This window comes from Elgaria multicarinata, chromosome 4, assembly GCF_023053635.1.
Source record: "Elgaria multicarinata webbii isolate HBS135686 ecotype San Diego chromosome 4, rElgMul1.1.pri, whole genome shotgun sequence".
Taxonomy (NCBI): Eukaryota; Metazoa; Chordata; class Lepidosauria; order Squamata; family Anguidae; genus Elgaria; species Elgaria multicarinata.
The window spans coordinates 5198127-5220718 of record NC_086174.1 but is presented as its reverse complement, the minus strand read 5'-3'; the positions used below and the strand labels follow the sequence as shown (position 1 = coordinate 5220718).

Here is a 22592-nt window from a genome sequence, read left to right as displayed (position 1 = left end):
TGAGTTTATTTTATCCTTTTACAAAATTCAACGTATGAATATTGTGCTCGTGTCAGGGTTGTCGATCCCTCCCTCCCTCCCACTTTCTGTTTTTTTTAAACCGCCATTTAAAATTTGGGGCTCACAGAGCTTTTAAACACATCCCTCATGGCAGGGAATGGAGGGACCAGTGATAGATGTTGGGCAGGGGGCAGGGGGGGACAGAGATAAAATGGAAGGAGAGCGCCACACACAGTCAGTCGTTGGGGACCCAGAATGCCTTGGAGTAGGAATATCTTCGCTTCCCCGGCTCCTTCTGTCATCTCCAGGAAACAAAAAGGAGAACCGCCATTTTGACAGAGAAGAATATGGCAGACTTGTGGGTGGAATGTTATGAATCTGGACGTTCAAGGTCGGCGGAGCCCCTCTGGTTTGGCTCAAGGACTGATGGGGTTAGAGTCGCATGGCCACTGCCTTCTCCTTTTGTCACGGCCACGGAAAACACCTTCTAGTGAGGGCCGCACAACGGCCAGCGTGAAAGAAGGCACCAATAATCAACCAGACTGTTCCCCCCAGCAGAAGATCTAGCACGAGGTGTAGGGGACGGCCTAGTCAGACTCCATCTTAGCCTGCAAATGTATTTTTTTTAAAGACATGATTTGGAATAGTCCTAAAATCGAGGTGACAAGAAATACAATTCCAGTAGATACTTTTAAAAAAGTCCCGAATGCACACGTTTTTTTAAAAAGCGCTGACACCATTTGAAAGGGAGTGAGTACCTTACGTGCTTGAGCTGTACATCGTGGCTATAATCGGAGTCTTTGCTCAGGGAGCACTGAGCGGGACAGAGCACAGCGCTGGATTGAAGCCTGGATCTACCGGGGGGGGGGGGGGCAAACTGGGCTAGCTGCAACCAGCACAGCGAAGGCAGAGGAAGAATAGGAACCAGGGTTGCAGGGTAAACACACTACTATTAGAGAAAGTACGAGCGAGACGCGTAAGAGGCGCCGAAATGCATTGGGGAAACAGGTGGGCAGTGCTGCTCAGCCCAGAAGGCGGCAGGAGGGTAAATCGGGGCGCAACGCTGTGTTTCAACAGAAAATATTCCTACAACTCTGAGCATTTCCCAGCCAGCTAATGCTGGGAGTTGTAGGACTTTTTTCTCCTGTTGAAACAAGCGTTGTGCCCTCAAAGAAGTACCTTGATGCCAGCGGAGGCCGGTGGCTCTGATGTCAGTGGGGCAGTGAATCCGCTCCGGGTTTCAGTTACAACCAGTCAGAGCTCTAAAGGCGCTGCTCAAGGTGTGGCGCAAGATGGTTCTGACTGGTTGTAACTGAAACCCGGAGCGGATTCACCGCCCCACTGGCCTTGGAGCCACTAGACTCCATTGCCTCATACACCATCAGCTAGAGCAACCTTCCTCAACCTGGGGCGCTCCAGATGTGTTGGACTGCATCTCCCAGAATGCCCCAGCCTGGGGCATTCTGGGAGTTGTAGTCCAACACATCTGGAGCGCCCCAGGTTGAGGAAGGCTGAGCTAGAGGGAAGCGAGACGCCGGATGAAGATTAGAAAAGTTGCAGTACAGAAGCATCTGCAGGGCTCCAGGCTGGGCAAGGTGAGTGGGCTGAATGTAGAACGGGGACGGTCAGCATAGATGGCATCGTGCGAACGCGGCTATTTTATCATCACCTTCCTTACCGAGAAAAAGAAAAACCGAAGTGAAGCAGGAGGGGAAGAGAGAAATCAGCAAGTAGTTACACCTCATTGTTAGTTTGGCGAAGAGTTCATGGACGTCCTTTAAGAAAACGTTCTCAAGTCAGGCGGGCAGGCCATGTCCGAGGCTGGGTGCCCAGTAACTCCTCAAAAGCATTTCGTTTGCGTGTGTGTGCGCGCGTGTGAATCTTCCTTTTGAGTGAACTTGGGGTGAGATGTGTTGGTCTGTAGGGCTGCAGACCCAGGATGGATTTCGGGTGCCTTTCGTCAGCAAGCAAAGGACACCATTCGACGTGAAGATGGCGCAGAGACCTGAGCCCATGAAGAAGGGCGGGATGGAGGGGCAGGTGAGTGCACAGGTGCGTGTGAGAGAGAGAACTGTGATGCAATCAGTAAGAGGCCACATCCAAAGGACTGAAACAGCTGCACCCCACATGCCCGCATTTGCATTAAACCTCCTTTCAAAGAAGAGCCCTGCCACATCACTACAATACACAATACGGACCCTTTTTCGTAGTCCAGCTGTTGGACTGCAACCCCCATCAGACATCGCCTGCATAGCTAAGAGTAAGAGGTGATGGGACTTGCGGTCCCACAGCGATTGGAGGAGCACACGTGCCTCATCCCTGGGGCTAAGCAATGCGAAGACCTTTGAGTGCAGTCCTCTAGAAGGCGGTGGAGCTTAATCAGCGCTCACATGGGCTGGGGAAGAAGTGACAATGGACGGGAGAAGCCGCAGGGGAAAGGACTCCAGACATTTTTCACACACACACACACACACACACACACACACACACACACCCCTGCAAGGCATCGGAAGTTGGCGAAGCGCCACTGGGCAGAAACGGGAGGGACCTCCTCCATCCTGACGTCCTCTAGAGCGGCTGTATTGCAACCACCATGATCCCCAGAATTATGGGAGTTGCAACACAGCGCAACGCTCATTTGTGGGGAGCTGGTGTAGTCCGACCGGGAAGACACCATGAAAGGGTAGTGCAGTGTAATCCATTATCAGCAGCAGGCACGTGGGACAGGCAAGCCGGCTGGGTTGTGGGGGGGGGGACTTTGCTTTACCACAGTGGGGGGGGGGGCGCTCGCCGGCAAGCAGTGAGCTCCGTAGCAGCCACAACGTGGGAAGGAACAAGGGAGGAGTTTTGCAAAGGAAGGACCCACCGTTTCCTGCGTGAAATCCCAAGCAAATTTTAAGCACAACAGACCGAGCGGCGAGGGGCCTCTGGGAGCCAAAGCTACCGCTGCCCCTGCCCCCCGCAAGAGCACATGGGGTCATCAAGGAGCAGTGGGGGCTCCCTTGCGTCTTTCCTTTTCCCCAAGCAAACGATGAACCGGGTACAAAACAAAAGAAAACCAAAATTACCCCTCCCTCCCTCCCCGCCCTGTCGAAAAAAATAGAAAGCCTCGTGAGGCATATCTAAAACACTTCCATTTTAAATAATAATTAATATTTTAAAAACCCCAGTTCCACCCTCGGTTCACCCACTAGCTGGGGGACTAACCAAAGTTTCTGATCCCCTGCCCACCCCCAGTACGTGGCTCAAAGCCGAGTCCGCAAAGGGCCCCCCACCGACGCCGTTCAGTTCCGGGGGGGGGGGCTTGCGCACATGAGGAATCCGCAATTGTGTCTCTACTTCGACAGAAAGAACGAAGCGCCCGTTCTAGGGGAGGAAGGGGTCGTCAAGGCACCGCCCGTGCCCCCCCCCCTCTTCGGCGCCTCCCGGACGTCCGTAGCCGCGGCCTCCGAGCCTAGATGAACTTGAAACATTTCGTCTTGTCGTGGGGCAGCCGGGTCTTGAAGAGGACCGAGTCCACGCGGAACTGGGTGTACAGCAAGGGCATGTAGCCGTAGACTTTGACGAAGAAGTTGATGCATTTGTGCCGCTCGTGGAAGTGGGAGTCGTCGTGGGAAAGGGCCTGAGGGCAGCCGGGGCAGCGGAAAGTCCAGCGGGAAGTCACCTGGGCACGGGAGAGCAGGAAAGGCGGTCAACGGGGAGGAAGATGGAGTCCCTGAGCGCGAACCGAGACGCAGCGCACACAGGTAGATTCAGTGGCCCAAAGTTCAAAGGTCGCTTCCTGACTACACGTTTCCTGCTATTCGTTCTAACGTAAGAAGCCCTGCATGGGTCAGGCACAAGGGCCGCCACTGAAAGGCCCATGTCAGGCCCACTCGAGAGTTCAGAACGAGTGCCCAGTGGGATATTTCTGAAGTACAAAGTGTTGGTTATTACCTTTTGTGAACCGCCCAGAGATCTCCGGCTATTGGGCGGTATAAAAATGTAATAAATAAATAAATAAATAAATAAATTTAAAGCCCTACATGGTTTGGGTCCAGGCTACCTGTGGGATCGCCTTCTCCCGTACAATCCGCCCCACACACTCAGGTCCTCTGGGAAGAATCCACTTCAGCTAGCAAAAACTAGATTAACGACTGTTACACAAGAGGACCTTCTCTTCTGCTGCTCCCAGACTGGAACGGCCTGCCGGAGGAGACTCGTCAACTTGACAGTCTATTAGCATTCAAGAAAGCTATAAAGACTGATCTCTTCTGGCAGGCCTATCCAGTGGAATTTTAAGATGATTTTAGGACGTTTTTAAGGATGTTTTAAATAATGTATATTATGTTTTAATTCAGTTTTTTATGTATTTTATCGTTTATTATTGTTTCCCGCCTTGATCAGATTGCAGAGGCGGGTAAGAAATTATTATTATTATTATTATTATTATTATTATTATTATTATTATTATTATTATTATTATTTTAGTGCTATGAAAAGCAAAGAGTATCCACAAAGAGTATCACAGCCTCCTTTGGAATGTTAAAAACAAAACAAAACAAAAGTAGCCATGCGGGTCCCATGGGGGGGGGGGGGGGAGAATCTAAAATCCACAGTTGGGCAATACTTTTATTAGGACCAATCCAAAGTCCATGAAAGTGTGCACGCTTTCGAGTCCGTCCGAACTCTTCGTCGGGCGAGCTTGGTAGTAGCGCCTGATGAATCGTTCTGGAGAACTCAAAAGCTTGCACAATTTTGTGGGATTTGGACTGGTCCGAATAAAGGTTATGGCCCAACTCTGGATTTTGGTTTCCTTTGGAAACTGTTTCTCTTTAGGGCTTGGGATGGGGGGGGGGGGAATGGGGGGGCTGAGAAGAGCAGGAGCTGCTAAAAGGAGAAAGAAGGTCGGCGGAAGGAAAAACCGGCCAGGAGGGAAATGGCTCATGGCCCTCCAGTCCTCTCCAGCGTTCTCCGTCCATCTCCAGAGCAGCTCCAGAATTCTCTTCCTGCATCTGGATGGGCTTGGAAACTTTGGTTCTGCTGAAGTGGGTTTTTAATGTACAGTGATTTGCTCTTTTGTAAACTGCCGTAATAGTTTCTAGAGATAGCCTAGCTACAGTGATCCATGCTCTGATAACCTCTCGTTTGGATTACTGCAATGCGTTATACGGGGGGCTGCCTTTGAAAATGGTCCGGAAACTTCAACTGGTACAAAACAGGGCAGCACGGTTACTAACAGGGACTGGCCGGAGAGACCACATCACGCCAGTCCTTTTCCAGCTTCATTGGCTGCCAGTCCAGGTCCGGGCCCGATTCAAAGTGCTGGTATTAACATTTAAAGCCCTAAACGGCTTGGGGGCAGGCTATCAGAAGGAACGTCTCCTCCCTTATGTACCTGCCCAGACCCTAAGGTCATCCTCAGGGGTCCTTCTCCGCGAGCCCCTGCCAAAGGAGGTGAGGCAGGTGGCTACCAGGAGGAGGGCCTTCTCTGCTGTGGCACCCCGGCTGTGGAATGAGCTCCCTAAGGAGGTTCGCTTGGCACCTACATTATATGTTTTTAGACGCCAGGAAGACCTTTTTATTCTCCCAGCATTTTAACAGTCTATAAATACATTTTAACTTGAGGTTTTAAATTTGTAATTTTGCATTGCTGCTGTTTTTATCTGGTTGAGCTTTTATATTGTATTTTATAGTATGGTTTTATACTGTTGTTTTATACTTTGAATGGTTTTAATTTTTGTGAACCGCCCAGAGAGCTCCGGCTATTGGGCGGTATAGAAATGTAAAAAATAAATAAATAAATAAATAAATAAATAAATAAATAGTATACTGCTGTGATTACCAAGCTTCCCCCCCCTCCTTACATTTGTCCATTTTAACTTTTTGATAATGTTTTACTATATCCATTTGCAAGTTGCTTTGGATATTAACGTCGCAGAAAAACGGAGTAAAACTGATTAAATAAATAGATGAATGATATCAGCAAATTCGGATCAAAGTGGACCCCTGGGGTTTGCATTACACGCAACACACACACACGTGCATGGGTCTGAAAAGTTAACCATCCGCTAGCAAGTCCTGTTGGGTGGAGCTTCCATGCACACATTTTGAAGCTTGGCAGAAGATGCAGAAAAGAAATAGGTCACTCCATGTGCTTCAGGGGAGCAGCTATTGTTACACAAGCCCTATTTATCTCCTTGTCTTTAGCTGAGCTGTCAGAGTCTAAACACTTCCTTTTAACAAAAGGCAGAAGCTAAGGGAATTCTGGCTTTCACAGGTGACTGAATTTCCTTGTCTAAGCTATTTGACTATTAAGGGCATGTCAGGATCCTGACGCTTGTAGCAAGTTGATCACATTTGTTCAGCCAGCCCCACCTAAAACCATCCCCCAGCCCCACGCTGCTTGAAGGACCATCTCATGAAATGAAACACACACCCCTACCCCTCCTGTGATGCTTAGAGGGGAGGTTTACTGGGGATGATGGATGTATTATAACCTGGGCAACTTTTTAGACAGAGGTTTTCAGAGCCAATTAATCAAACTCTTTAATGGATTAAATGTCCCAGTCCCTTGGTCACACATGTCGAGATTATTATTATTTATTAACGTTTCTAGACCAGTGAATTTAATTTACAATAAATCAAAACCTTAAAATGCAATATGAATAAAACAACGTTGTTAGGGTGGCTATATCAAAAGGAGGACAGGGCTCCAGTATCTTTAACTGTTGTATTGAAAGGGGAATTTCTTTTGTATGCATGCAGCACCTAGTGAAATGCCCTCTTCATCACAACAGTTAAAGCTGCAGGAGCTGTACTAGAGTGATGAGATAGAAAAGAGGGCAGGGCTCCTGCAGCTTTAACTGTTGTGATGGAGAGGGCATTTCACCAGGTGCTGCGTGCGTACAAATGGCACCTGCTGAAATTCCTTTTTCTATGCAACAGTTAAAGATATCCTCCTTTCCATAGGGTCACCCTAGCTTTGTTCTCGCAGGAAAACTGAACCTCCAGGTATTCTGCTCGGCACTTACTTTGATAGGTGGCTTCCTAGTGATATGAGAAACCAGGAAGTTCATGGCAATATCCTCACAGTTGATGTATTCGTCTACCATGTCACGGATGGCCTGCGGCATCACGTAGGAATACAAATAGGCATAGTACTGCAAGTGGAAGACAGAAAGATTGGGCAAATGTCAAAGGAGGGAGACAGGACTGTTCCAAACACTACCGGAGACGCTAGGGAAAAATGCTCTGCGATTCACCAGATTTAAGTTCAGGGATCATAAGCGGTTTCCTGAGCGCAGATAAATACGTATTAGGGAAAAGGAAGCATCCCTGGCAAGCTAGCAGAGGTGCTCCACGAAACACAGGAACGTGATTGCTTTGGTTTTGCCTCTAGAGCAGCCTCCCATAACCCCCGAGATGCACTGGACTACAATCCCCACAGTCCCAGAGCTCACTGACCGCACAAAACACAAGGCTACATTTATTAGCGTGAATTGAAAATATAAGGAAAATCACAAACCGCTGGAGAGAATTTAAAGCCACCTCTCCGTTACTGGGCCTAATATTCAGGCTTTGGACTCAAAGCCTCAGGTTCGCCAAGGAGCTGCTGGCCCTGATCCTAATTGGATCCCAGTTTTGGACCACACAGAAAATGTGACTGCTGTTAGAGGGCAGCAGCGAGTAAATTACTAGTAGGTGCCTTCGCTTCACCTCCAGCCCAGGGCGGAACAAGGCAAAACAGTCCAACTTGCACAGCAACGCGCGGCCCAGAGCAGTGCTGGAATTGCAATGGCCACGCTCCGTCGCCCTCTGCCGTCTCTGCAGACGCTGAGATCAACCCTGCGGTCAGCAGCATTTCAGTTCCAGACTGCACTTGGCTTGACAAACCCAAGGAAGAGAGGGAGCTTTGCTCGTGCAGCAGGTCTTCTTGCAAGTAAAACGTATTTGAGCTAAGAAAGAGCCCTTCCCAGAGACGCGGGTCATCTCCCGCCCGTTCGCCCCCTTACTTTGTGAAAGAAGGCAGCACCCGTCAGCACCATGGAGAGTTCACAGGAGTAATTGGAGTTGTAGAGCCAGGACTGGTGAGGGATGTCCCACGCGTGGTACCGCCCAGGGAATCCGACAATGCGGTCCCTGGCCTCTCTCCAGACCCTGCGGATGCGAAGATCAGAACTTCAGTGGACAGGGAAGAGAGCAAGGATGGCGAAGGGTTTCGTTTTGACAACTGGTATCAAAGGGTTTGGCAGACTGCCCTCCTAGAAAAGCTGACGCAAAAACTGTGGAAAGTCCGAGGACAACAAAACGAAGATAAATTTGAGGGGGTGTGGAGGAAATTCATTGAGGGTGTGTGGAGGAAACAGGTGGACTCGATGGCCTTGTAGTCCCCTTCCAACTCTGCTATTCTATGATTAACTATATGAATAAAGAGGAAGATGGGAGAACACTCCCATGGGCATATATAGAACTATGGAAAACATAGGTGGATGAGTACTGAGAATTAGTTCTGGAGGGCCCTAAATTTATTTATTTATTTATTTATTGCATTTATATACCGCCCCATAGCCGAAGCTCTCTGGGCGGTTTACAAAAGTTAAAAACAGTAAACATTAAAAACAAATGTACAAAGTTTAAAATGCTGGTATTAACATTTAAAGCCCTAAACGGCTTGGGGCCAGGCTATCTGAAGGAACGCCTCCTCCCATATGTACCTCCCCAGACCCTAAGGTCATCCTCAGAGGTCCTTCTCCGCGAGCCCCTGCCGAAGGAAGTGAGGCAGGTGGCTCCCAGGAGCAGGGCCTTCTCTGCTGTGGCACCCCGGCTGTGGCATGAGCTCCCTAAGGAGGTTCGCTTGGCACCTACATTATATGTCTTTAGACGCCAGGTGAAGACCTTTTTATTCTCCCAGCATTTTATCAGTCTATAAATGAATTTTAACTTGGTGTTTTAAATTTGTAATTTTGCATTGCTGCTGTTTTTATCTGGTTGAGCTTTTATATTGTATTTTATATTATGGTTTTATACTTTTGTGTTATACTTTGAATGTTTTTAATTTTTGTGAACCGCCCAGAGAGCTCCGTCTATTGGGCGGTATCGAAACGTAATAAATAAATAAATAAATAAAATAAAATAAAATCATAAAGCGCATAAAAACAACAGTATCCTTATAAAAACAGCTATTCTGGGGTCCGTTAAAAACAAACAAACAAACTCAGCTCATGTTGTTAAATGCAGTTAAACGCCTGGGAGAAGAGAAAGGTCTCAACCTGGCGCCGAAAAGATAACAATGTTGGCGCCCGGTGAGCCTCGTCGGGGAGATCATTCCATAATTGGGGGGGCCACCACTGAAAAGGCCCCTCTCCCTTGTTACCAACTGAATTGAATTTAAATGGAATTAAATTAAATCAATCAATGTTAAACGTCCTATATCCAAGCTTGAATAAATGAATAAATAAGTATGTATATATTTGGATGAACTCTGAATGTACATAGGTGAGGTATTATTTGACCCTTGTGACCAGAACTATGAAACAATAAAAATTTTATATAAAAAGACAGGGAAGAGAGGGAGGGTGTTGGATGGGCAGGAGACAATGAGCACAACCCAGCCCACGTAGACAGCGTGGTGGCCATGCCAATGGCGACTGATTCATACGTCGCTTTAGGGCAGCCTTCCTCAACCTGGGGCGCTCCAGATGTGTTGGACTGCATCTCCCAGAATGCCCCAGCCTGCAGATGTGTTGGACTGCATCTCCCAGAATGCCCCAGCCAGCAGAGTTGGCTGGGGCATTCTGGGAGTTGTAGTCCAACACATCTGGAGCGCCCCAGGTTGAGGAAGGCTGCTTTAGGGGGTTCACCATCCTTACATATGGGAGGAGGCGTTCCTTCAGATAGCCTGGAGGGACGAGCTATGTACAGATCCGAGGCCGACAGCAAAAGTTACCCCATCCAGACATCCCAGCGTCGTCTTGCTTTCAGCCATAATTAAAGAAATACACACACTTCTTTTGGTTTTTGTTTACGACGGTGATGGCAGAAACAGTCCATTAATCCTAAAGCCACAGGCAGGACAGCGGGGAGGACTTAAAATCACGCCCTTGGAGAGTAGATGACTAGTGGGCGTAGGAACGGAGGAAATAATTGCCAGGAGCATCAATACTCACAATTTAAGGAATGTTCGTCCTGCTCATTTGGTTTCTCAATCCATTTACTGTCTCAAAAGCTCATTCACAGGATTGTGGGTTTTGGTTTTTTTTTAATGTGTCATCAATACAATTTTATTCCTCCAGCAATTTTGGGGGGTGGCGGTGAACTGCCTAGTGAATGCTCTGGCGAGGGTCCGGACTATAATTTGGACAATTCTTGAAACCAAGATTGAATTGGCCTCACATTAAATGCGTTCTATACCAGCCTTCCCCAATGTGGTGCCACTCCCAATGTTTTGGACTTCAACTCCCATCAGCCCCAACTGGCATGGCCAACGGTCATGAATGTTTGGACTTGTCATCCGAAACATCTGGAGGGCACCAGGTTGGAGAAGGATATTACATATTTTATTTATTTATTTATTACATTTTTATACCGCCCAATAGCCGAAGCTCTCTGGGGGGTTCACAAAAATTAAAACCATGAAGAGCATAAAAACAACCAACAATTTAAAAACACAAAAACAAAATACAATACAAAAAGCACAACCAGGATTGAAACCACACAGCAAAAATTGATATAGGTTAAAATTTGGAATTAAAACAGCAAAGTTTAAATTTAAATTAAATTAAGTGTTTAACTTAATTGAGCCTCATTTAACTTAAGTGAACCTCGTGTGGCGCAGAGGGATAAGCGGCAGTTACTGCAGCCGAAACTCTCCCCACAGCCTGAGTTCGATCCCAGCGGAAGCTGGTTCTCAGGCAGCTGGCTCAGGTCAACTCAGCCTTCCATCCTTCCGAGGTCGGTAAAATGAGTACCCAGCTAGCTGGGGGAAAGGTAACCACGACTGGGGAAGGCAATGGCAAACCACCCCACTACAATGTCTGCCAAGGAAACGTTAGTGAAAGCAGGCGTCCCTCTAGGAGTCAGCAATGACTCTATTCGGCCCTGGTTAGGCCTCATCTAGAGTATTGCGTCCAGTTCTGGGCTCCACAATTCAAGAAGGACGCAGACAAGCTGGAGCGTGTTCAGAGGAGGGCAACCAGGATGATCAGGGGTCTGGAAACAAAGGCCTATGAAGAGAGACTGAAAGAACTGGGCATGTTTAGCCTGGAGAAGAGAAGATGGAGGGGAGACATGACAGCACTCTTCAAATACTTCAAAGGTTGTCACACAGAGGAGGGCCAGGATCTCTTCTCGATCCTCCCAGAGTTCAGGACACGGAATAATGGGCTCAAGTTAAAGGAAGCCAGATTCCAGCTGGACATCGGGAAAAGCTTCCTGACTGTTAGAGCAGTACGACAATGGAATCAGTTACCTAGGGAGGTTGTGGGCTCTCCCACCCTAGAGGCCTTCAAGAGGCAGCTGGACAACCATCTCTCAGGGATGCTTTCGGGTGGATTCCTGCATTGAGCAGGGGGTTGGACTCGATGGCCTTGTAGGCCCCTTCCAACTCTGCTCTTCTATGATTCTATGATTCAAGTGCTTGCACGAGAGGTTCCTTTCCTTTCCTTTAAGCATTAAAATACTGAGAAAATAAAAAAGGTCTTCAGCTGGCGACGAAAGGAGTACACTGTAGGTGCCAAGTGAACCTCTCTGGGGTGCTCGTTCCACAGCCGGGGTGCCACAGCAGAGAAAGCCCTCCTCCTAGTAGCCATATAATCAGGATAATTCTCACGTTCCCCCCTGCCCCACTTTCCCAAGGAGAAAGACTACCCAGCTAAATCTCTCAGGGGGTGGGGGCTGAGATGCCATTTGGGGCGAGAGTGTGCTGATTTCAGTGGTGGGAGCCAGGGTCCCCAAAGGGAAAGAGGAGTCCTGCGACACACCGCCTTGGCTCTCTTCCCCCAATATGGCAGCTTCATACACGTCGTTTTGGCTTATTTCCCTCCACAGGACACTCCAGTGACTCCTCATGTTACGCCAGCACAGAGCAGCCTTTTCTACCAGAGCTATAAATAGAGGCGTGTTACTAAAAATAGAAGCACGGTTGCAAATGAGTTTCTCCATGTGGTGGGAATTAAGAGCGAACACAGAGAAATGAGTTCATGTAGTTAATTTTCTGGAAAATATCCTCTCGTACAGCTGGGGAGCATCACAGGGGCTAGTGGGAAATGATTTTCTTTGTGGGTTGGGCTTGGGGAGGCCGCAGAATACCCAAGCCTGGGAGACAGCCGAGAAGCCCCTGCCCCTTCGGTCCTCTGCTCTAAACAGACAGTCTTTCTTGCCTGTAAATTCAAAGTGATGTGTAAATCAGGGATGGAAACAGTACCGCATTTCTTCGATTGTTAAGACGCCATCGATTGTAAGACACACACTAATTTCAGTACCACCAACAGAAAAACAAACAAACCCTAAGACACACCTGGGATTCTAAGACGCACCCCATTTTTAGAGATGTTTATATGGGGGGGAAAAGTGCGTCTTAGAATGGAAGAAATAGGGTAATACAGGAGAAATCCACATTGGGAAGGAAGGAGAGCCAACTTTGCTTGGTGCTTCTGTCTCTGACCACAAACTTGTCAGTTTAAGCCGGACTTTTCCAGCCTGGTGGGCAACGGGATGATGAGCGTTACAGTCAAACACATCTGGAGCCCACCCAGTTGGAGAAGACGAGCTTAAAACATCAGGGCTTGACGAATAGAGGCTACAGCAGCCTTCCTCAACCTGGGGCGCTCCAGATGTGTTGGACTGCATCTCCCAGAATGCCCCAGCCAGCTGGCTGGGGCATTCTGGGAGTTGCAGTCCAACACATCTGGAGCGCCCCAGGTTGAGGAAGGCTGGGCTACAGGAATGAGAAGCAAGGGGGCAGAGCTAGAGAAGATGCCCTGGTCAAGGGGGCAGAGACCTGCAAGGAGCCGCTAGGTCAGACGTGAACCCGCTGCCCACCCGTTAAAGAACAGCCAGCGAAGGGCTTCACTCACCGGAACCCAAACATGATCTCGTCATGGCGAAGGTGAGCGTCGTCGTCGATGGACAAGATGGCCTCCGTCTCAATCTCATCCCAGGGGAGAAATCGGTTGTTCAAACTGTTCTTCTCTGTCCGTACAACCTAAGAAACAGAAGTAATAAACAACTTGTTATTTAAACTCTGGCAAGATCTTATAATGGCTATAAAAGCCAGTGCGGTGTAGTGGTTAGAGCATTGGGCTGGGAGATGAGAGATCCGGGTTCTGGTCCCCACTCGGCCATGGAAACCCACTGGGTGACTTTCAGCCAGTCGCAGGCTCTCAGCCCAACCTACCTCACAGGGTTGTTGTTGTGAGGATAAAATAGAGAGGAGGATTATGTTTGCCGCCTTGGGTTCCTTGGAGGAAAAAAGGCAGGTTATAAATGTAATGAATGAATAAACAGAGAGGTTTGCCTCCTCCAAAGATCTTTCAAAGCAGCCTTCCCCAATGTGGGGCCCTCCAGATGGTTTAGACTACAACTCCCATCAGCCCCAGCCAGCAGGGCTAATGGTCAGGAATTCTAGGAGTCTAAACCATCTAGAGAGCAATAGGCTGAGGAAAGCTGCTGGACAACCATCTGTCAAGTATGCTGCAGGGTGGATTCCTGCATGGAGCAGGGGGTTGGACTTGATAGCCTTGTAGGCCCCTTCCAACTCTGCTGTTCTATGATTCTATGCTTTTAAAGTATTGGACAAGAATGAAGACATAGAGTCCAACCACACATTGTGCGCATTGTGCATGTAACACATGGTAGCTGGTTTTCCTAGGGGGGAAAGCCACATCTCACTCCAAATGGAAACACCTCTCTTCTCCCAATCCCTAGGTATTTAAAGCGAGCAAACTCTGCAAAGGAGCATAGAGAAATGCAGCATTATGGCAATAAAACGCCATTAAGCATAAGATTACATTGGGATCATATATTAAAAAGGAATCCTGCACTGAAACCATTAACGGTGGAAAATATTTGTTGGAAGCAACCGGGTGACAGCTGGTATGATTAAATTCCCACATTAAGCCAACATTAGTACTTTCCCCTGTCAATAGCTAACGGGAGGGGGAGAGAGAAAATTATGGAACGTTCGATCTGCAAGTATTAGAATGAAAGAACCGTCAAAAGCAGAAACAAAATTTACAGCAGGAAAAGCCTTTTGCATAGCAAAGACGGACTCAGCGATGGCCAAAAGCACCCAGTACAGCCCATGTTGGGTGCTGTTGACCACTCAAGCAAGGCTTTGCAAAAGGCAGTCGCGTGCACCTGGAAGCCTCTTTGCAGCTGCTCAGCAAAATCTACTACATATATACAAGCCCTAAGCATGCAGTTGCCATCTGGCTTTGGTTGCCAGCGCACACACAATCTCCACGCCTCTTACGATCCTGCTAGCTGCTTCTACAAAAGCTGCTGCCACTCACCCAAGTGAAGAGAGCAACACGGCTGTTTAATGCCTCTAGATAATAATTAAGGGAGAGAAACAGAAAGGTGGCACAAAGGCAGGAAACTAGAACGTTAAGTAGACCATTGCCACCGCGGCGTTGAACACTCAGGTGTCCATTTCAGCTCTAAGTGCTCAAATGCACAGTCAAGGACCGTGGAAATTGAACGGTTGTACATCAGGGAGTATGATGTACACAGAGGTCTACGTAAGCAATGGGTTTCTGCATTCTCTTGGAAGCTAGGTAATGATCCACACACGTGATAAGGATGCACAGGTGGGCACTGGAAAGCTCTCTGTGCACACGCATGGAGTCTCACCCCTCTAGCCACAAAGCTTTGGGTCATGGCTACAACATGTGCATAATATATATCTGAATTACTGGCATCGAGAGTCTGCCTTTGGCAAGGAAACTGGTCATAATGTAGAAACAGAAACATAACCCAATGGTACTTAGCCGTTGTTATTAATCTCAAATCGTCAAGAGGGAATAATTAAGGTTTATATATACAACAAAATTAGCCTTTGCATTTCCTGGATCTTAAATATTAAGCTGTCAAGACTTCACAGCGCATTAAGATAGCTTTTAAGTTCTAGTTCCACGCAGCTTTGAGAGTAATCAATAATAATAATAGCACTAACAATAATGCATCTGAACACATATATAGATTTCTGCATAATGAGCCGATATTTATTTGGAGATATTTAAGATGCAAACACCCTGTGAATCAATATATTCTAAGGAAGTAACTCAAACGGCTACATCGATTCGACTTGCCGTTTTCCTGTAAACGTGCAGAAGACCGTAATGCAAACACTGCCTCCTGAGGAAAATCATGAGCAAATTCTCTCTTAGAGTATTTCGAGTGAACTAACACCACAATCCAGAATACATTAACTGGGATGACGACCCAAACCTTCCATATAATCCATGTAGAAGTAAAGTTCTTAGGATCAGTGTGTTAGAGGTTGAACGGATAGGGCTGGCTAAAACGTTTTGGACACCATCATAACTATACTTCCCATCAATTTACTTGTTTTTGAGACAGAAATCTCATCAACTGATGGACCTTCTCCTTGGTGTCCAGGTCATAAAAGGGTCTTGTGAAAGGCTCTTCTTGACTAGAGATGCCAGCAACGCTCACCTGACTTGGGTTTGCACGCTCAACTCAAAGAAGAGATGGCCCTTACAAGGTCATCGGACCCTTCTCTGGATTGGATTAAGCCCGAGTCAGAGAAAAAGGGCCGGTTTACGTGCCCCGCAAGCATTCACCCCTCCACCAAACCCCCTTATTGGACCTAGCAATAAGAACATAAGAACCTAACAAGTGTCATGATGCTGGATCAGACCAAGGGTCCATCTAGTCCAGCACTCTGTTCACACAGTGGCCAAAGAGCCATCGGCCAGGGACCAATAAGGCAGGACACGGTGCAACAGCACCCTCCTACCCATGTTCCCCAGCTATTGGTGCATATAGTCTTACTGTCTCTGATACTGGACGTAGCAGTAGCTAGTAGATATTGATAGTCTTCTCCTCGAGTAATTTATCCAACCGCCTTTTAAGGCCATCCAAATTGGTGCCCATCACTACGTCTTGTGAAAGCGAATCCCATAGTTTAACTATGCGCTGTGTAGTTCTCCATCCACGGTGATGGAGAAGAAGAAGGCCTTCCCCTCCCATCCACCCTCTTTCTGGAACCTGGCAATAGCACAATGCCTAGCCTCCCCAGTAGACCTTGGAAAATATCATTTTTCCCCAGGGGCTACCTGCAATGTTAGTAGCCCATGGGACAACTACATTTCCCAAGGAGCTAACAGGTCTTAAATAGCTTGCAATCACAAGGCACTGCCCAGAGAGTGGAGAGAGAGACCTTCGTCTTTCCCCTTCACCATGCATAAAGTATTGCAGACACCACTGGCCGGTAAGTGCATCTCCCCTATGAGGGAAGGCTACATCAACTAGGGATTGTTTAGCGGGGAAAAAGGAGGCTAAGAGGAGACATGATAGATGTGTACAAAATTATGCATGGTGTGGAGAATGTAGACAGGGAGACATTTTTTCTCCTCTCTCGAAATACTAGAACCCAATGGGGTCATATCCCATGAAGCTGATGGGTGGGACCTGCAGGGCAAATAAAAGAAAGGACTTCTTCACACAGCACATAGTTAAATTATGGAATTCACTACCACAAGATGTAGTGATGGCCACAGATTTGAATGGCTTTAAAAGGGGGTTGGATAATCAAGGCTATCAATGGCTACTAGCCCTGATGGTTGTGTGCCATCTCCAGTATTCGAGGCAGTAAGCTGGTGTGCACCAGTTGCTGGGGAACATGGGTGGGAGGGTGCGGTTGCATCATGTCCTGCTTGTGGGTTCCTGGTCAACGGCTGCTTGGCCACTGTGTGAACAGAGTGCTGGACTAGATGGACCCTTGGTCTGATCCAGCATTGGTTTCTGTTCACCACTCTGCCGCAAAGATCATCTTCTTGGCTCGCCGCTCCGACCATGTTACGCCGCTTCTGAAATCTCTTCATTGGCTTCCAATTCACTCCAGAATCCAATATAAACTTCTCCTGTTAACCTTCAAAGCTTTTCACGGTCTAGCTCCTTCCTATCTCTCCTCTCTCATCTCACACTATTGCCCCGCTCGTGCTCTTCGCTCCTCTGATGCCACGTTTCTCGCCTGCCCAAAGGCCTCTACTTCCCTTGCTCGGCTTCGTCCATTCTCTTCTGCTGCCCCTTACGCCTGGAACGCTCTTCCAGAACATTTGAGAACTACAAGTTCAACCGCAGCTTTTAAAGCTCAACTAAAAACTTTTCTTTTTCCTAAAGCTTTTAAAACTTGATGTTGTGCAGACTTCTACTGTTACTTTCTACTGTTAGTTTTACCCTACCCTGTGCCTGCTTACCCTACCCTGTACCTGTTGGCATTCTCTTCCCCTCCTTATTGTTTTACTATGATTTTATTAGATTGTAAGCCTATGCGGCAGGGTCTTGCTATTTACTGTTTTACTCTGTACAGCACCATGTACACTGATGGTGCTATATAAATAAATAATAATAATAATAATAATAATAATAATAATAGGTGTGGTCTAATGGGACAGGAGAGAAGGATTGAGGGCTTACACTGGAGTAGGCCGGGGGAAATTTGGCTTCATTTTTTGGGTGGGGGTGGGGAGCTGGAACCTTGAAATATTACAACTTGGGGGTAAACTTTACTAATCCCATTTACAGTGTAGATACCAAAGGGGTGTGTGTGAATGTCACCACCAAATCAAAGCAACAATTTGCCGTGTTGGTCCCCAAGCAATGACAAGTTGCCAGTTTCAGCGAAAAAAGCAAGTTGGCTGCAATCGGCTATAAACGATGGAAAATGGGGTTGGGGGGAGTGAAGGGGAGAGAAACGAAGATGTCCTTTGTGTCGGCTGAATTTTTCCTGCCTGGGAATCATTTCCCTTTCAAAGCAAGGGGGAAAACAGCCACCAAGGGAGATGTAATAATTTACTTCTAACTGATGAGAGTATTATTCCTAAGATAAGAACTAAAAACCTCAACAATATGCGTTTCTTGACCATCTGGGTAGCTTCGAAAACTACAAGCCGTGGGAGAAACGATGATTGAAAATAATAAAACTCTGAGATGCAAACGTCTGCAAGAAATTAAAGACTTAAGAGACAGAGGTTAATAGGTTGGAAGGGCTTCAGAAAAAATAACTTGTCCAAATGAATTTTTAATCACATGCACATAATACAGAAACAGCAGGATTTCAAAAGCATGTATTGAGGTGGACATGTATTATTTTATTGTACTGTATTTTGGATTCCCCACCCCTAAAAAAAAAGTTCTCTGAGCAGATTACAACAATTTCAAAACAATTGCTTTTCAACACAATTTCTTTCAGAAATTGAAATGGCCGACCGCCATTGAGGAGAGAACAACATAAAATCTTTATTGAACCTATATGGACGCACGAAGTTGTGGAAACCCCTGGAGATACTGCACAGGGTGTTGTACAGTTTTATAAAACTTTACATACAGACCAGGACGATCAGGGGCCTGGAAACAAAGCCCTATGAAGAGAGACTGAAAGAACTGGGCATGTTTAGCCTGGGGAAGAGAAGATTGAGGGGAGACATGAGAGCTCTCTTCAAATACTTAAAAGGTTGTCACACAGAGGAGGGCCAGGATCTCTTCTCAATCCTCCCAGAGTGCAGGACACGGAATAACGGGTTACAGGAAGTCAAATTCCAGCTGCACATCAGGAAAAACTTCCTGACTGTTAGAGCAGTACGACAATGGAATCAGTTGCCTGGTGAGGTTGTGGGCTCTCCCACACTAGAGGCCTTCAAGAGGCAGCTGGACAACCATCTGTCAGGGATGCTTTAGGATGGATTCCTGCATTGAGCAGGGGGTTGGACTCGATGGCCTTGTAGGCCCCTTCCAACTCTACTATTCTATGATTCTATGATTCATACTGGAATGACATTTAGATTCAGCAATCTCCTGTAGTGAAGGAATTGTCGTCACCCAACAACATTTTGTAATGGCAACTGTTAACGTGATCATCACTGCCAGTACTTTTTGCGTTTCGATTCCCTCTGACAACACTGTTTACGTCTCCCTCTCCCCCTCAGCATGTGTATATAAATCTGCCCATTTGAGGTTAAGACTTCATGCATCTGACTGAGTAGAGCATCCACCAAAGCTTTTGCCAGAATAAATTCGTTAAGTCTTTTAAGGTGCCATGAGGCTCTGACTGGGTTCAGACAAGGAAGACAAAGCGGTGTACATAATCCTCCTCCTCTCCATTTTATCTTCATGACAACAACCCTGTGAGGTAGGTTGGGCTGAGAGTCTGTGACTGGCCCTGAGTCACCCAGTGGGTTTCCATGGCCGAGTGGGGACTAGAATTCGGATCTCCCGACTCCCAGTCCAACACTCTAGTCATTACACCACATGGGCTCCGTACTACACCACACTTGCAATATTGTTGAATATTGTTGTAGTATACTGTTGAATATTGTTGATATTTCTGCTGAAAACTTGCATTGGGAAAGTTGCTGTGTGTGTATATGAGCTTCATCCCACGTACCTGTTTCCCTGGAATTATCCCCTACAGCGCTAAGTTGTCACCATTGTTGTTGTTGTTGCTATTATTATTATTATTATTTATTATTATTTATTTATATAGCACCATCAATGTACATGGTGCTGTACAGAGTAAAACAGTAAATAGCAAGACCCTGCCGCATAGGCTTACAATCTAATAAAATCATAGTAAAACAATAAGGAGGGGAAGAGAATGCCAACAGGTACAGGGTAGGGTAAGCAGGCACAGGGTAGGGTAAAACTAAGAGTAGAAAGTAACAGTAGAAGTCTGCACAACCAGGCGGCTAGATCCTTCGCATACCAAGAAATGGGTTTAAGGGGGGAAATCATAAAAAATCAACGGATGACCCAATCCGATTCAAATTTGGTATGCTTAAAGCTCTCCTTAATATCTATTACTGTGCCAATTTTGATGTCTTTATCTTTAAAGCTTACGCAGATGTAAGCATTTGTTTAATTCATATCAAATCCTGCTCCTGTGCCCCAATGGCCGCTTGGAAAACAACAAATGATACACTCGAAAACTAGTAGCAAAATATTGCACTTCTTTTGGTTAAGAAGCGCCATTGAAGCAGGATCCATGGGAGTACTTCCCAATAAAAGCAGATTATAAATGGAAAACTTCGAAGTCCTTTGGACGTAATTCACACTGATTGCACAGTTGGTGTGATAAAGCTCTCAGTGTGTCTGCATATATTTTGGGAGTTTTTTGGCCGAAAGGCAGCATAGAAATAAAGTATAATATTACACAACAGAACACTATGCATAATTAAATTAAAGAATCCGCGGTCCAGAGATGTGGCGATCGATACTAGTTTACAGGTGGCTTTTAGAATAGGTTCAAATTTGCAGGGGATACTTGTGAGCCATAGTCGAAACTCTTCTCGGTCCTCCCAGAGTGCAGGACACGGAATAGCGGGCTCAAGTTAAAGGAAGCCAGATTCCAGCTGGACATCAGGAAAAACTTCCTGACTGTTAGAGCAGTATGACAAAGGAACTAGTTACCTAGGGAGGTAGTGGGCTCTCCCACCCTAAGAGGCGTTCAAGAGGCAGCTGGACAACCCTCTGTCAGGGATGCTTTAGGGTGGATTCCTACACTGAGCAGGGGGTTGGACTCGATCGCCTTGTAGGGCTCTTCCAACTCTGCTATTCTATGATTCTATGAAACATCTGAGTCCAGAGTTGGCCTCTCTCTAAGATCCCTGATGCTGGGGACAAACAGGAGTTGGTGATTACATTTGTGCGTTTCTTATCTTATTTTCACAAGTATCTGACTGGAGACTGCTGGAAATGAATTGCTGGACTAGATATTTCTCTTGGAACTTCTGCCATGACGCCCAGAACTCCTCAAACACAACAGGCAAGCATTGTTGATTCACACTAACAACCCAGAGCTTTGCAGACATGGGAAAAACCCACAAACACCTACCCACGCACTCAACTCACCCCCCACTCCTCAGTGATTTGGATGCACTAGGAACAAAGAATATCATCATGCCCAGAGGCACAATGGAAGAGGGAGTGCCAGGCCCCTTGAAAGAGGTCATGGAGTTGGCGGTTCTTCCCCCAGGGTGAAAAAAAGACTGGAAAGAAAGTTCAGTGCAAGACCAAAGCCCTCAAGATCCTCTGTTGTGCTGCAAATATACCCATTGCTCCCAGAGTCAGCAAAAGAGAAAAGATTGTACTGTGGAGCACTGAGTCCATGCTTGCAACACCTATTGCTTTGGGCCATGTGCTCCTGTAAGTTGTGATGAAGCAGCAATGCATGCCACAAACGATGTACTTCAAAAAGGCGTCCTTGCATTTCGCTTTAGCCTTGCCCTTGGTTAAACTGGCTAGCTGGCTGCCAATCCGGTGAATTATCACTAGCCAGAATCTACCGCCTGCAGATTTTGACAGCTGAGAAGGCCTGGGCAGTGGCAAATAAATAAATAAATATATTTCTCTCCTCTGAATTTCAGAAATTCTTAAGTTGCATCAGATGGCTTACAATAACAAATCATCTTTTAATTCTGGGGTGACTAGAATCATAGAATATAGAATAGCAGAGTTGGAAGGGGCCTACAAGGCCATCGAGTCCAACCCCCCGCTCAATGCAGGAATCCACCCTAAAGCATCCCTGACAGATGCTTGTCCAGCTGCCTCTTGAAGGCCTCTAGTGTGAGAGAGGCCACAACCTCACCAGGCAACTGATTCCATTGTCGTACTGCTCTAACCGTCAGGAAGTTTTTCCTGATGTCAAGCTGGAATCTGGCTTCCTTTAACTTGAGCCCGTTATTCCGTGTCCTGCACTCTGGGAGGATTGAGAGGAGATCCTGGCCGTCCTCTGTGTGACAACCTTTTAAGTATTTGAAGAGTGCTCTCATGTCTCCCCCCAATCTTCTCTTTTCCAGGCTAAACATGCCCAGTTCTTTCAGTCTCTCTTCATAGGGCTTTGTTTCCAGACCCCTGATCATCCTGGTTGTCCTCCTCTGAACACGCTCCAGCTTGTCTGCATCTTTCTTGGATAGTGGAGGCCAGAACTGGACGCAATACTCTAGATGAGGCCTAACCAGGGCCAAATAGAGAGGAACCAGTACCCCACGTGATTTGGAAGCTATACTTCTATTAATGCAGCCCAAAATAGCATTGGCCTTTCTTGCAGCCATATCGCACTGTTGGCTCATATTCAGCTTGCGATCTACAACAATTCCAAGATCCTTCTTGTTTGTAGTATTGCTGAGCCAAGTATCCCCCATCTTGTAACTGTGCATTTGGTTTCTATTCCCTAAATGTAGAACTTGGCATTTATCCCTATTAAATTTCATTCTGTTGTTTTCAGCCCAGCACTGAAAGATCACTTTGAAGTTTGACTAGTCCTGGATCAGGACATCAGAGAGGGGACAACACCCTTACAGATAAAGAGAGCACTTCTTCACACAGCGCATAGTTAAACTATGGAATTTGCTACCACAAGATGTAGTGAT

The 22592-nt window shown here is 46.8% G+C and overlaps 1 protein-coding gene across 3 annotated transcripts in view; it reads right to left on the bottom strand.

Annotated features, from left to right (window-relative positions):
- Positions 1-1484: 1484 nt before the first annotated feature.
- The window catches only part of EXTL3 (exostosin like glycosyltransferase 3), a 208354-nt gene continuing 187246 nt past the window's right edge, over positions 1485-22592 (bottom strand). For all 3 annotated transcript variants that reach the window (XM_063123729.1, XM_063123728.1, XM_063123730.1), the window contains exons 5-8: positions 13056-13183; positions 7995-8139; positions 7014-7142; positions 1485-3664 (exon numbers count right to left, since the gene is read on the bottom strand). In XM_063123729.1, coding sequence (XP_062979799.1) covers positions 3455-3664; positions 7014-7142; positions 7995-8139; positions 13056-13183 — 612 coding nt within the window. In that variant the 3' untranslated portion in view covers positions 1485-3454. The remainder of the gene's footprint in view (positions 3665-7013; positions 7143-7994; positions 8140-13055; positions 13184-22592) is intronic.